Below are 16,133 nucleotides of genomic sequence, written 5' to 3'. Positions count from 1 at the left end.
AGACTTGAGGATTAAGCCCAAAGGAAAGGTGTAGACAAAAGGAGAAGTCAGAAGAGCCTAATTAATTTTGGGTAAGGAGAGAGTCTTTCGTGTGTGTGTGTGTGTGTGTGTGTGTGTGTGTGTGTGTGTGTGTGTGAGTGATTTATGTTACTGTGATATTTTCTCTATGAAATTTAGATTAGAGATAAAATCATGTACATCAAGATTCTTTGTAGAACTGTCATGACTTTAAGCAACAATCAATACAAAATAATCACATGGCCGGGCGGTGGTGGCACACGCCTTTAATCCCAGCACTCGGGAGGAAGAGCCAGGCGGATCTCTGTGAGTTCGAGGCCAGCCTGGGCTACCAAGTGAGTTCCAGGAAAGGCGCAAAGCTACACAGAGAAACCCTGTCTCGAAAAACCAAAAAAAAAAAAAAAAAAAAATCACATGTAAATCTATATGTCCATACAGATGTTCTGTTTTCTAGGCACACCTAATAAGATTTAGGTAAGATATACTCAATATCATTGCTGTATATATAAGTAAACAGCATTAAATGGCACAAGAAACTGACGGCCAACGTCCATGATGTTTCCATTATTTTCCTCACTTCTTTGTTATAATCATTGTGTTATCTTTCAGTGTGTGCAATGATGAAGACATGACATAGGTTCCATGTCATCACCCAAGGTAAGACAGACATAAGGTAGGATTCAAATGCCGAAAATATTTTAAAGGAAAACTGTGAGCGTGATTGTTGGAGGAGAATGCTTCCTAATGGGAAATTCAAGAAAGTGTTGATGGGGAAGTGGAGATTAAGCTGGGACTAAAATCATCAGGCAAAATAAAGGAGATGAAGTTTCCTAAGCAGTCTGAAAGAACTTAGAAAACTCCAGTTACTGAAAGCTTGGGGACTAGGGAATTTAATCAAGTCTGAGAAACAGTGACAGATGCCCACAATCATTCCGGACAGGTAAGTTGAGGCCCAATCACGTAGCCTTGTGAACTACTGAGGTCATAACAGAAAGTGCAATAAAAACAAAGCAAAGCAAAATGAAGCACAGACTCCAGTTTCTAATCTTTTACTAAGACTTTGGTAAAATAAAATTAAATGTTCCTTCTGGGATCAAGGTCAATCTATATTATTTATGACGTTCCACAATCCAACTCATTTGAAATAAATAGTATAACAACAGACTACAAAAGAGCTAAATTCTAGTATATGGTACCAATATCTAAGCAATGATCAAAAGCGAGGTAGCTTTTATATTTAGGAGACATGTATATTTAAAATTTTCACTTACAGTATATTTAAAATTTTCTTACATGTGTGCTCATCTGCAAAAATGTACAATTACTAAATATTTTCAACTTTACATGAATGCAAACTTTAGGCCATCTATTTTTAACTGAAGTTTTTGGAAGTTATCATTCCTTATACACATAGATTTACTGTGATCAATTTGTTTCTTTTTATTAGATGAAATGAAGATTTGGTTTCTTCTTAGCATCTCTAAGGAATTGGTTATAGAACAGCTAGTGGGCCCACAAATCACTGATACTCAGCTTTGTAAATAAAATCCTGTTCCATCTGTGTACCCTCCCATTAAGGTAAACTATCCCCAGATTAATTCCAAACCTTAATACAATGTAAATTACATGTCAGTGTTACCCTGAATTTAGGGGATTAAAAGTGAAAAGTGTATATGCATTCCATATATATAATTGCTTTTCAAATATTTTTTCTTTTCTCTATTTTGTCCTGTCTGTGATACAGGGATCAAATCTGGGGATTTACGCATGTTAAGCAAGTATTCTATATAGCCCTAGTTTTTCATCCTGTGATGAGTTGAATCTACAGAGGTTACATACAAGGAAAGTGAGCTTATTATAATTCATGTTTTCTATTTTTCTGGTATTTATTTTTCTAAATTTCATTATAACAAGTATTTATGTATTAAACATCTTTTATATAATTTTAAAAATGTATTGTTAAACTTGTTTAGGATAAATGTTTAGTCATGAAATTTCTAGAGCGCAGGGTACAGTCATCTTGAATTAGTGGTACTAATTCATCCTATAACAATGACAAACATTTACTTCCATTTCCCCAAATTTCCTGTGCTGTTTGGTAGTATCAACTGTCTCCACATTTTCAATTTTATTTTACATTCTTGACCTTTTTTTTTTCATTTTGTTTTTGAGAATTCTCTACTATGTATTTTGATCACATTCATTCCCTCCCTCTCCCCCTACTCTCCGCTTTCCCCGCCCACCCAACTTCCTGTCACATTGTTTAAACTCCAGTCCAGATTGTGCTGTCTATGTACTCTTGGATGTCTGCCTTCCACCTGAGGGTGCTACCTACCAGGGGCCACATTCTTAAAGAAAACTCTCCCCCTTCTCTCTCTCTCTCTCTCTCTCTCTCTCTCTCTCTCTCTCTCTCTCTCTCTCTCTCTCTCTCTCTTTCTCTCTCTCTCTCCAACCCCGCTGCCCTGAGAAGCAATCATAATCACAGAGTCACCATTTTATTTCTGGATATCATAAGGAAAGAATAAAATTAATTCTATTCTCACATAGCATTCAGGTTTGGGAGTTTGATTCCTCATTGGCCACTAACTTTTCTTCTCCCAGATCTCCAGAGACACAAAAAGCTGTCCGGCTGCTTCCCTAAATTTACATCATGGAGCTGTAGTCTCCCGCCCACATTTGGAAAGCACTCCTGGGGTCCCCACAAGAAGCAGTTCAATTCTTGTCTATCTCTGTGGACCAATTCAAGTGTATTAACTCCTCTGAATATTGGACTTTATCTTGAAACTAAAACTGACCTTCTACCTACACCTCACCTATTTTGTTACTCAAATTGGCTTGAGCTTAGGTTTAACAGATTTCCCTCTTAGGTCTCACACCTAGAAATTCCCATCTCTTTCCTGAATCTAACTATTTTTAGTTTACTAGCTGAATTTATCCAACCAATCTATATGTTTGAAATAATAGATGCTGGAAAAGTTGTGTCCATCTCAACTCAACACAGCTTTTAGAATCTCTGTCACCTAAAATTCATAAAAGAAAAAAAAATAGGCCTCAGGTTTCACAATGAGGAAGTTCTTTAAACTCTTTTCATACTCAATGGATAGTTCTGACTCAAGGAAACTATGAAAAAGGAGCCAGGCCAGCCAGATAACTCAGCACATAAGATGCTTGTTGCCAAATTGACAACCAGAGCTAGGTCCCCGGGACTCACAAGGTGTACTGAGAGAACTAACCCCAGCAAGTTGTCCTATACACTATATATACGCACACATATATATACACATACAGTAAGTCAACAAATGTAATAACAAAGTTTAAAAAATAAAAGCATTTGAAAAAGAAAATAATGAAAATTTCTCTTTATATATCAAAATAAAGAAATAGAAATGTAAATTTGTATTGATTAGCATGCACTTTGCATGTTCATACTTACATACTTATTATTCATATCTATTTTATATTCTATTTATAAATAAATACTTGTTTAAAGTCAACTATTTTTGCTAGGTAGTGGTGGCACATGCTTTTCATCCCAGAACATGGGAGGCAGAGCCAGGCAGATCTCTGTGAGTTTGAGGCCAGCCTGGTCTACAAAGTGAGATCCAGGACAGGCACCAAAACTACATAGAGAAACCCTGTCTTGAAAAAACAAAAAAAAAAGAGATAAAGTCAATTATTTTTTATATCGATACTACATGAATATACATGCACACACATACTTTATACTGAAATAAAAATCTATCATTTTACTGTAAGCATTCAATAATATTTTCTTCTTATAAAGAATTTTGATCTATTTTTTTATCAGTTGGCATAACTACTTCAAATCATATATTTTTTTTTAAAAAGGATATATCTCATTCCTTTCTGTACTACTGGGTGTTCCTTTGAATATTTAAATTGTACACATAGCTGTTTTAAATACTTAGCTATTTATCATTCTTATAAATGAGAGGTAATGGGCAATTCATCACAGTGCAGTGTCTGTACGTTGTTACATAGTTCATTATAAGACACCATGATATAATTATGTTGCAACGTAATTTTTGATAAAAGTAACTCATTCATTATGTGTGTATACTTTTTTATATTTTCATAGTTGTGCTGGCATCTTATGAAACTCACTTTCTGCAAATTTTTGTCATAGGAAACCTTAAGAGCTTCTGTTTTCTATTTAAAATACCACACTGTTGAAAGATGTTGCTTTCAATGATGCCACGTAGTTAATTTTTAAATCTCTTTTATGATTTCTTAATTACTGTTTATTGTAGCGTTTTAACGGCATGCTTAGAGCATCAAGTGTGTTCATGGTGGCTTTTTTCTCATTAGGATTACAATCACCCTTCTCAAGACTTGGTGCCTAAGCAGCTCCAGGAACTTTCCCTGTGAGCACAGCTCATCACCAGAGCTCTCCTGTCTCAGCCTTCCCAGCTCTATCTTTCAAAGAAGCCAATGAAGTGAGGTTTGCCCCTCTCCTTTGTCAGGCTTTCCTTAAACGTAGCAGATGCCCATTCTTTCTTTAAAGCTGTGTATCTGAAAATGAATCCTTGCTCCTGCTTAAGTTCCTGTATCCTACAGACTCACGAAGTTCCTCTCCCACTTTAAGCTTAGCTCTACCTGTCCTGCACTTGAGCAAGTGACAAGATAAGAGCATAAACAAGATCTTTCTCAGTGCATATTAGAGGAGAAGAACTGAAGGCTGTAGAATTGTCCCAACAGCATTCAGAATGGAATGGGGGCGGGGCGGGGGTGTCTGAAGCAAGCTACCACTCAATCATTGCTGTCCAGAGCTGGTCTTAGCAGTTTGCACTTCAGGTAATACTAGAATGAAATGCACTAAATCTAAAAAATTTATTATATTCCAATACATGAGAGCTTTCACAATGGCTTTCTGTTCACTGTGTAGGGCAGTAAGTGGTCCACTTTCAAGATAGATGCTTAAATAGTCTCTAATATAATGCATGCTCATTATGTAAATATAATCTGTACATAGTTTTATTATTGTTATTGTATATAGTAAGTATACATAAAATACACAAATACTATACTATATAGCATATTTTAGAAATGCTTTTACTAATAGGCACTTAAATATTAAAAATATTTTACTATGCTGTAATATTTGTGCATAGACACCAAAATTCATGTGTACCAACTATTATCATATATTCCTAGATAAGCATAATAAATTAGTTAAAGAAAGAAAAGACTTAATTTAACTGTCTTGCTCTTAATATGGCCCTATCAAAAATATCAAATTGCTTTTATGTTTATAATAGTGTGGCATGCCACCATTTTGAAAAGATTGTTTATTCACTTGGTTAATACAATTATGCACTAGTCAGAGCACCATGGAACAGACTTCTGTACCTGAAGTAATTAGTCCTATCATTTCAGACTTGTGCATACCTCTGTTTCCTATATATGTGAAGGCTGCAGGTGTAATAAGGCCCTTAGTCTTGACATGGTGAGCTATTAGCTGATTATGTACAACATATAAAATTGCCTTTCTGAAAGTACCCATGGGAGAACACATAGAATCTTTAATCAATTCCACTAGGCCTTCTTACACTTTGGTAATTAAATAGAATTTAAGTATGGTGAGGATTTTAAGACCTATCTCCACTCAGATCTCACAGGATTACTATTTTTTTAACCCAGAAACAAATCCTTGACAGAACTATTTTCTGAAGTGGCTCTAAGAGTATATATTTTTTAATTTGAGACAACTAATTTTTCAAGTGATGCATACATTTTTGTGCAATGGGAGAAAGATCATTTGTTATAAAATGGCATAGACCACTAATGGGGCCTATGTATTTGCAGAATTTATATAAATGCAGGTGTGGCAGTGAATCTGGTCAGCATTTAATGACACCTACAGGATCACTATGCCCATAACAGATAGTCATATGCACAGGAGAAGCTTTACATGCCAAATGGCAGCAGACATAACAGAGAAGCCAAGGGGAGCTGAATCCTGTCTCAACAGTGGGACACAGCTGGATTAAGCAACGTACCTTACAGCTACAGGGTCCAACACAAGGGTCCTCATTTGTGCTCCCTAAGCCACTGCAGTTACAGGGTTGGCAGTCTGGGTAGCCACTGTAGCCCCTGACACACCGATCACAGCTCATGCCTCCAAAGCCAGTTTTGCAGTGACAGGATCCAGGCATTAAACCTGAGGGAAGAAGCATTACATACATATCAGCACTTTCAAAGGAAACACACAAGTTAGCTCTTCAGGTTTGAATTGTAGTAACTTTGAAGTTGGATTCTGATCACTAAATTAGTTTTTTTTTAATTTTTATTATTTAAAACAATTTAAATTTAAATATATTTTGTTCCTATTCTTCCCTTCTTCTAAGTCCTTCCAGATCTTCTCTCCCTCCCTACTCATTCAACTTTAAGTTCTTTCTCAACAAACAAACAAAACCAATACAACAGCAAAACCTAGAAAACAAAATACAACACCTCCCAAAAATACCCCCCACCACACACACACAGAGCAAACTGTAACCAAAAAAATTACACACAAAAACTGTGAAGTTCATTATATACTGGCCAGCTACTCCTGAACATGAGGCCTTGTCCTCGAGTGGTTGACGTACCCAGTGTTACTCTGTTGGAGAAAACTGATTTTCCTTCTTTCAGTGGGTATACAGGACAGCTCAGTTGTTAACCTTTATCCTAGTGGCTAGGTTTTCATTCATTTTAAAAATATAACATAATAATGCTGTGTGGGATGGTCTGTATGTCAAATTGTTCTGATTGGTCAATAAATAAAACACTGATTGGCCAGTGGCCAGGCAGGAAGTAGGTGGGACAAGGAGAGAGGAGAATTCTGGGAAGTGGAAGGCTGAGGCAGAGAGACACTGCCAGACGCCGCCATGACCAGCAGCATGTGAAGATGCCGGTAAGCCACCAGCCACGTGGCAAGGCATAGATTTATGGAAATGGATTAATTTAAGCTATAAGAACAGTTAGCAAGAAGCCTGCCACGGCCATACAGTTTGTAAGCAATATAAGTCTCTGTGTTTACTTGGTTGGGTCTGAGCGGCTGTGGGACTGGCGGGTGACAAAGATTTGTCCTGACTGTGGGCAAGACAGGAAAACTCTAGCTACATAATAAAACAGAAACTATGGCATTGAAGTTCAACAAGACAAATAAACAGAAGGAAAAGAGCCCCAGGAGAAGACACAAGAATCAGAAACATACTTTTTCTCACACCCAGGAATCCCATAAAACCACTAAACTGAAAGCCATAATATACATACAAAGGATCTGGTGCAGACCGATACAGGTCCTTTGCATTCTGCTTTAGTCTCCTAGTTCATATGAGCTTTGCTCAAGTTGGTTTAGATACCCTTCTTCTCCTGTGTACATCAGTAAAGCTAATACTAAAGGATCTGGAGCCTAAATAAAGATGCCAGAGGGGCTGGGGAGATGGTTCAGCAGTTAAGAGCACTTGTTACTCTTACAGAGGACCCAGGTTTGGTTTGAAGCATCAACATGCTAACTCAAAATCACCTCCAGTTTCAGGGGATCCAGTAAGCTCTTCTGGCCTGTGCTGGTACCAAGCACTCAAATAGTACATATACTTGCTACATGCAGGCAAAACATCCATACATATAAAATGAAATAAATAGATCTAAAAGTCTGAAAAATAAAGTTTAAAGACTGGAGAGATGGTTCAGTGAATGAAGTGTGGGAGCATAAGGATCTGGATTTTGATTCCTGGCACCCACAGAGAAGCTGAGTGGGGCAGTAGACATTGGTAAGTAGCATTAGGACTTGTAGAAATAGGCAGATCCCTGGAGCTGGTTGGCCAGCCAGTGTAGTCAAATGGATGAACTCTGGGTTTCATGAAAGACCCTGTCTTGAAAAACAAGGTAGACAGCTATAAAGGAAGACAGCCTATGTTAACCTTTAACTGCCTACACACATGCCCACAAACCACGCCCATGTATGTACCGACACACATGTATCTGCACACATACCGTATATATGCGAAATTTAAGAAAAATGAAGGACAGAAAGATGAAAGATGATCCATCTATCAAACTACAACTTCAGTGTGCGAAGGTTACAGAATACAACAGCAGCAGCAACAAAATGGTCAAACGGTACTTTCCATAAAGTTTAAAACTTATGGCACAACACCGGGAAGAATAGGCTGTGTCGTGTGCATGTCTGGCAACTCATAATCCAGCTTGCCCCAGCACATCATAACAGATGCGGACATCCTTGGGAACAAAGATGGACTACTTAACAAGTTAGCATTGCTACTGTGATGTAGTGACACCCACAGCAATGGTAAGGAAAAGGCTGAATGGGGATAGAATTGGAGTAGTGGGGTGAATATGATGAAAATACAGTATGTGAAACTCTCAACAAATTAATAAAATATTTTTAAATTTTCAAAAAGAAAAGACTGAAGGCATTCATAGGAAAAGATTTAGGACATGGAAGAGGGGTATGAGAGCTGTTGTAATTCCCTTTTCTTTGGACAGAGAAATGTTAAAGATAATATATCCACAAGAACACTTTTGGTCTCTCTTCAGGAATGATGTGAGGACTGCAATCTGTTGTTCATGCCTTTGATGATAAAGATAGGAAAAAAAGCTGTTAATGAATGAATACTAGAAATAGGCCTTCAAAATAAGAGCAAATCAATAAAATGTGATCACCATCAGACAAAGACAAAGAATAATGAAATGCAAGAATACTTCATGATAAGAAATCATATCACTGAACACGAATAAATCAAGAATACACGCGATTAGTATTAAGAGTGTGTTTGCATAATGTGCACAGGAGTCGTGAAAAATGACTGGAAATAGTAAACACAAAGAACATATGTATATGTCAGGAAAGCATGCAGAAAAGTAAAACTGACACATAAATACTAATTAGGGACATGAAATATAATAGATTTAATACCTAAATATTTAGTTTACATTGATAAAGATGTAATAAAGTAATTTTTGTTAGATTTTTGCTTCAAAACTACTGATTATAGGAGCTGAAGAGATGGCTCGGTGGTTGAGAGCACTTGCTGTTCTTCCAGAGGACTCAGGTTCAATACCCATGACCCACATGGCAGCTCACACCTGTCAACACCTTCAGTTCCCCTTGAGGATCCAATGAAAGGTAAAATATGAAACAAAAAAGGAGGGGCAATATTAAAGTTTTTCTCTTCGTAGAATTTCATTATTCTTGCTTCTAAACTACCACTACATTGTGTATTTATTTTTCTAATTTTTCTATTTCTAACCAATTTTTGAATAATGTACTAATTTTGGTGGGTGACTTAATATTATTGATAATTGTGATTGACTTGTCCTTAAAAAAAGGAAAGAATTCATGATGGCAAGATTTAACTTTAAGGGTATCAGGGCAAAAATGCACACAGTCTTCATTATTTGCTACTTTAAAGTTGCTACTCAATTTCTCCAGGGCAATTGCCCTGTAATTAGCTCCCAAATATTAATTTTATTATTTTGCCATTTGATTCCTTGATGTTGAGAGTTTATCGTGAATTTTACTCCTCAAAGTATTTGGTTGCAACTCATAGTACCACCACCTGTAGTCCTTTGTATACACTTGGCATCATCTACATCTCACAATGTGATTTCTATTTGCTGCCCAATGCTGCACACAAATCTCTCAATGAATGCTGTCATTTTACACTGGACCCAGTGGAAGTTACAGAGCAATCTAAGAAACAGGACAATGCTGTGAAATGTCTTTCTGTGTGTTGTGAATGTGTTGCTCTGACTGGTTGATAAATAAAGCTGTTTGGCCATTAGTGAGGCAGAATATGGTTAGGTGGTACATTCCAACTGGAGAGAGAGGAAGAGGAAAGCAGAGGCATAGGAGACGCCAGCTCCTGCCAGAAGAAGCAAGATGTAAAAGCACTGGTAAGCCATGGCCATGTGGCAACTTGTAGATTAATAAAAATGAGTCGTTATAGGAGCTAGGTAGCAAGAAGCCTGAGCCATTAGGTCATACAGTTTGTAAGTAATGTAAGTCTCTGTGTGTTTACTTGGGCTCAAGTGACTGCAGGACAGAGGAGAGAGAGATTCATCCTGACCTCAGGGACCAGAGAAAACTTCCAGCTACAGGACAAGAAAAATTTTATACATAATATGTATACTTTATGCATAAACACTTTCTCTCTTTTCTATGTCCTTCCTCCCCCAGCACACACACACACACACACACACACACACACACACACACACACACACACACGTAACTGTCATATAAAATCATTTTTTCTCAAGGACACATAGAGGAGAGTGGTCCCATAAGATTATACTGCCTGATGACATCATGCTTTATATAATACACCCTATGACATTTCTACAACTAAACTGCTTATGACAAATTTCTCAGAATTTATGTCCACAATAAAGTGCCATGTTACTGTACACATACATCAGAGCAGATGATCTTTTTTTTTTCTTTTCAAACAGCATAGTTCAGCACAAAACAAATTATTATGGTGAATAAAAATAGCTTCCTAGAAGGCACACTGTTAGATGTCAGAATCCTGACGATGGAAATGGAATTACTGCGAAATTCTCTGAAAAGAAGGATGTTTGGCGTCCTCTCATCTTTTCATCAGAGCAGCAGTCCTCTACTGTGCCTCACCTCGTCGGGCATATATCTCATCCTTGACACAGACTTCACTTAAGGAGCCAACGGGATCACAGTAACATGGCTGGCATGGTCTTGGATAATTTGGTGACACCTGAAAAGAAAAGAATTGAAATTGTTTCAATCAAGTGTAATAAAAATTCCAGTATTGTCAGCTCCATTGAAAACAATTTGGGACCAATTAGTTTAAAAAATACATAACAAATTATTTTGATAAGAATTATAAGAATCTTTGACACAGACTGGTGGGCTTCTAAAATCAATTTTTTTTCTCAGTGAATACACAAAGTAAAGGGTCTGACATCACTAATCTGTAGATAATTGTTATTTAGATTCAATAATCAATAAGATTTTTCCATATTTCATTTCTTTCTGGATTTTTTTTAAAGCTTGTATAAAGGAAACCACAGACAAAGAGTATACTTTAAAAAACTTATTTTATAACCACTGCATTATTATCATAATGAAATGATGATATTTGGTTGGGATACTCAAATATATATTCCATAATTTAACCTGCCTGCTTATTATATGTTTTAATATGATGTGGTTTAAAATCAGCATCATCAATTCCCTTCCTAATTTACTTTTCAAGAACTTCCACACTGACCATAGCATAGTTATTTAAATAAAAATTTATATTTGCTGCTCAAAAGAGGCACAGTTAAATATTTAAGTTAGAAACCTGGTTCTAGGAGGCTGCATAATCTGGGAAGAAACTGTCAGACTCGGTAAGCAGAAGTTGAGCTCACATCCCAGAGGGGCATGTGCAGCCCTAACCCTTCATGTTGGTACCAGGGCAATACCAATTGCTTCAAAGATGTTCTAAAGAGGAAACGAAGAAGGATGGCATGGAAGGTATCTCACGAGATCCCTGGCACACAGTCAATGCTTAGAGTCAGTCACAAGTAGCATTGATTGTTGAATATTTTAATTAAACAAATCTAAACTGCTCACAATACTGCACACACATTTGTTTTCCAGATGACGTGGTGGAAAACAAAAGCCATAAACTGGTTTCCCAGGAAATGAATATACAGGAATATACATTTTTTTCCAGTAGACTACATCTTCAATAAGTGTCTATACCTAGTTTTATTTTTAAGGAGGAATTTTTTTGCTAATGTAAATTATGATGTAAAAACTAGACTTTATTATATATCTAATTAAATAGATCTCAAGTTCACAACAGTTTAAAATCCATTGTTTGTTTAAGAAAATTTTAATCATGTCCTCATGGAGCTATAGTACTGTCTCTAACACAGACATGAGCCATGTTCTCTACCTTAAACAAGCTTATGGGACCAAAATATTTATAAAATACTGATTAAAAAAAAGTCATAAAAAATAGACACACCCAAAGAGCCTCTAGGATCAAATGTTACAACCCATCACATTTATTTCAAACATTAATTTTTATATTTATTATTATTATTGTTATGATTATTTTAAAATCCAAATTGATGTTTGAAGAACAGAAAGAAAAATCTGCTAAAGAGAGGTCTGTGGAGGGATGGGTATCCACATCTGTATACTAACATCCCCCCACAGCTTAACTGATCCATGCTACATTAAAAAAAAAAAAGTCATTCAGGAGAAGCCAAGAAAATGGAAAGATGGAAAGAACTAAAAAGAAAAAGAGAAGCTTGAAGAGAGTTTTCAGTGCTTTGCACCAAGTAAACAGGGTTTAAATAAACTTCGAAATGTAAGTTAAGCTCCATGAGCTTTCCATCAGATGTCTCTCAAGCAGCAAATGCTCTCCTCCACCATTCTATGCATCAGCGAGTTTACTTTACTTAGGACACATTCAAACTCTTCAGAGGAAGAAAATGGGATCCAGGAGGTTTGCACTTTATCACCCCAAAAGCACTGTCAGAATGTGTGTTTGGAAGTGTGAGAAGAAACAAGAAAATGCAGTAATCATTTAAGAAAGAAAAGTCAATAAAAGTGGACCCCAAGGAAACCCAGATTGAAATTAACATACAAGCAAGCCAATATAGGAACTGGGGATGTGTCAAAGAATTCAAAGAATGATGTTTATGAGTGATGCATGAAGTATTTCAGCTGAAAAACAAAAAGTATAAAGGGGGGGGGGGCGGGGACAAAAGCCAAACTCCAGACAGCCAAAAAAGCAAAAATCTCAATTTTTCAAATTCACTGGATATGCTTGATTTCAGATTACAATTAGCAGTTGTGCATGTATGAGGGGAGTAATCCACCCAATGACAGATGTCAGATATTCAATTTGAAAAATAGAAAAGAAATAAAAAGTGAGTACGGCCTCAGCAACCTGCAGGGAACAATTAAGCAACCTGACACCCAGGTATGTAGTCCCAGAAAGGAGAAAGAGAACCTAGATCAAATAATAGTGTTAATGAAATAATGGCCCATCAGGTATGGAGATCTTGGCATTTAAGAGGTGGAGGCAGGCGTGGAGTATCACAGGCAGCCTCAGCTACGAGTTTAGGCACTGGTTGGGCTATATGAAACCCTGTCTCAACAAAACAACAAAATAAATATCCTAAAATACTCTCAGTGTGGGTCAAAATAAAAGTCAATTGCTATGAGAAGCTCAGTGAACCATGTAAGATAAGCACAGAAGAAACCAGACGACACATTGCTGTGTGCTGAGTTGGAGACTATTTTGTGTAAAGTGACGAGTGGTAATGTGCATGATGTTGCATGATGTTGGGTTCTGTCTGTTTAGCACCCTTCTACCCTGTGTCTTTTCTCTTCCTTCCTTTCTTATCACAAATGTAAAAATAGTTATTTGCTTGTAGAACATACACAGATCATGCACTTAATCTGATTGATAGGTAGGGACATTTTCCAATATTTAGAATAATTGCTGAGAAGCAATCTAAAGAGGTCTCTATAGAAGGCAGTGGCATTGGGACAAGCCCCAAATGCCAGAACTCTGGAGACTGAAGCTAAAGAGAGAAATGAATTTGAAGCCAGTCTGGACTGCAAAGTGAGTTTCAAACTATCCTTAACTATTTAGTAAAACCCTGGCTCAAATACAATCAATCAAATCTTTCTATCAGATAATGAATTAACAAGGTTTACACATAGTAGGAACAAGAAACAAATGCTAGGTGTGCTTTCATAAGGGCTGATGAAATCCAGCAGACAATGGTACCTTACTTGTCAAATGATCGAGGCTTTAAAAAGGGATGGGGGATGGTCAACACACAAACTAAGCCCTCATGCTAAAAGTTTCACTGCTTAGAAGAAAAAAAATACTCTGAAAAATAAGATGCATCAGAATGATCCATGAAGACTGGTCTATAATTTCAACATACGCACGTCTGGCTAGGAGATTTCAATTTGATAACAGCTACATTGTGAGACTCTGCCACACACACACACACACACAAAAATAAAAATGCAAAACCTATTAGGTTTAGCCACATATCTAATTTTAAAAATTAATTAATATCAAATTTCATTCCAAGCATCCATGAACAGGGATAAATGTATAGCTCGGGTGACTCACTGGGAAATTCTAGTCTGAAATGTATTAAATGTTTGGAAGAGATTTAATTTCAATCATATGTAAACGATTTTTTTTAAATCTGAGGTAAAGGAAGCATTTTCTAGTTCTTTTGTTTGAGGCTGGTAAACCATACTACAAATGACTGACAAAGATATTGTAAAAACACAAAATTAAAGTCCCAAATCCCTCATTCAGCAAAACAAAAATCCTTGTCTAAATAAAATCACCTCATACATGAAAATTACAGTATTTTATAAATAAACCAGACTTAATACACAAATACAAAATTGTTTCCATGCTCTGCAAATGAATACAAGCTAACCATATTAACACGCAAAGTGAAAACACATATATTTATTTTAATAGATGCAGAAAAGCATTTGAAAAATGCTTCAGAATTTTTTATAATAAAAATGCTCAGCTACCTGGGAAGAGCAAAGAAGTTGCTGAATCTGATAAAAGGCACCCATAAAAATCCCATAACTCACATCAGGCTCAATAGTGAATTATTATGTTTATATTTAAAGTGAGAACAAAATAAAAATGTCAGCTCTCAGCAATTCTATTTAACATCAGCATAAATATTTCAAAGTAAAGAGTGAGTCTGATGTTATTTGTAGACAAGAATCTCAGTGTGCAATTCTAAAGAATGCCATAAGATTATTAGAACCAACAAATAAATTTTCAATGAGTACAAATGATAAATTTAGAATTAAATTTTTTGTTAATAATAAAATGCAAGAATCTGGAAAAAAGTTTTACTGTTTAGTACTGTTTAGTTTAATTTATAACTTTAGACACAATACAAACAAAAGGCTCATTTCAGTTTAATCAAGGATTTGTAAGACCTCTATTCCAAAATTACTGTTATGGATTATTTTGAAAAATGTATAGAGACATGATATATTCATAAATGACTCAACATTAACATGATATTCCTTCTCTCCCTATTTATACATAGATTCTAAACAAGTAGCAAGCAATATTATCTTTATTTGAGACATTGATTGTAAAATTTTGGAGTAACAAACTGGTGTTCTCTTGACCAGTCTGAAAACATATACATACAAGTAACATTATACAGACCAGACACACACATACACACACACACATACATGCACACAATTAATGATAAAAGGGGCCATGAATTTTAAAAACCAAAAGGGTGTGTGGGGGCACATAAGAGAGTTTAGAGGAAAAAACAGGAAGTAGAAAATTATATAATTATAATCTCAGAAAGCAAAAGAAATAATTTTAAATTTTTTATGGAAATGCAAGTAAACTACTGAAGAGAGAGCCTTGTTCCAAATGCAGTATAAAGTGGGTGAACCTGCACTGTTTGACTCAGAGTATATTGATGTTAGTGGACATAGAGCATGGCTTACAACTTGACCCACATTGTATGGCCACATCATATGATTCCTAAATAACTAGATGTAAGTCTAAATCATTATTTCCCACCAAATATAAAAATTTGCTCAAGATATTGTTTAAAAATTAAAAATTTCTAAATTGAAAAAGAATAGTATCTTTACATGAACAGATGCTTCATGATAGAAGATACACAAATGGCCAAAAGGAACTTGAGATCAAAATGAAATATACAATGAGATAGTTTCAAACCATCAGAATGACTAAGATCAAAAAGGATTGTCAACTACAAATATCAGTGGAGACATGAAACTCATAGACATTAAACATTTTTGGTAAACATGTAAATGTCATTGATAATTTGATAACAATGTAGATATTTCTTATAAATTTTAATACATACTTGTCTTATGAAATAGCCATTTTATTTTTAAGTATTTCCAGAAGATAAATTAAAACAAGATCATAACATGGCATATGTAGACTTGTTTGTAGGAGCTAATCAGAATCTGAAAATCACCTGAATATCCATCAATGGGAGAATTGATTGAGTTATTTCATATGTTCATGTAAAGGAATATT

At 35.8% G+C, this 16,133-nt stretch overlaps 1 protein-coding gene across 1 annotated transcript in view; it reads right to left on the bottom strand.

Moving 5' to 3' along the window:
* The window catches only part of Lama2 (laminin subunit alpha 2), a 571,985-nt gene that overhangs the window by 321,989 nt on the left and 233,863 nt on the right, over positions 1-16,133 (bottom strand). Inside the window, exons 9-10 of the mRNA XM_076552567.1 lie at positions 10,679-10,778; positions 6,039-6,199 (exon numbers count right to left, since the gene is read on the bottom strand). Coding sequence (XP_076408682.1) covers positions 6,039-6,199; positions 10,679-10,778 — 261 coding nt within the window. The remainder of the gene's footprint in view (positions 1-6,038; positions 6,200-10,678; positions 10,779-16,133) is intronic.

This window comes from Peromyscus maniculatus, chromosome 16 (assembly GCF_049852395.1).
Source record: "Peromyscus maniculatus bairdii isolate BWxNUB_F1_BW_parent chromosome 16, HU_Pman_BW_mat_3.1, whole genome shotgun sequence".
NCBI lineage: Eukaryota > Metazoa > Chordata > Mammalia > Rodentia > Cricetidae > Peromyscus > Peromyscus maniculatus.
This window is presented reverse-complemented; position numbering and strand designations above follow the sequence as displayed.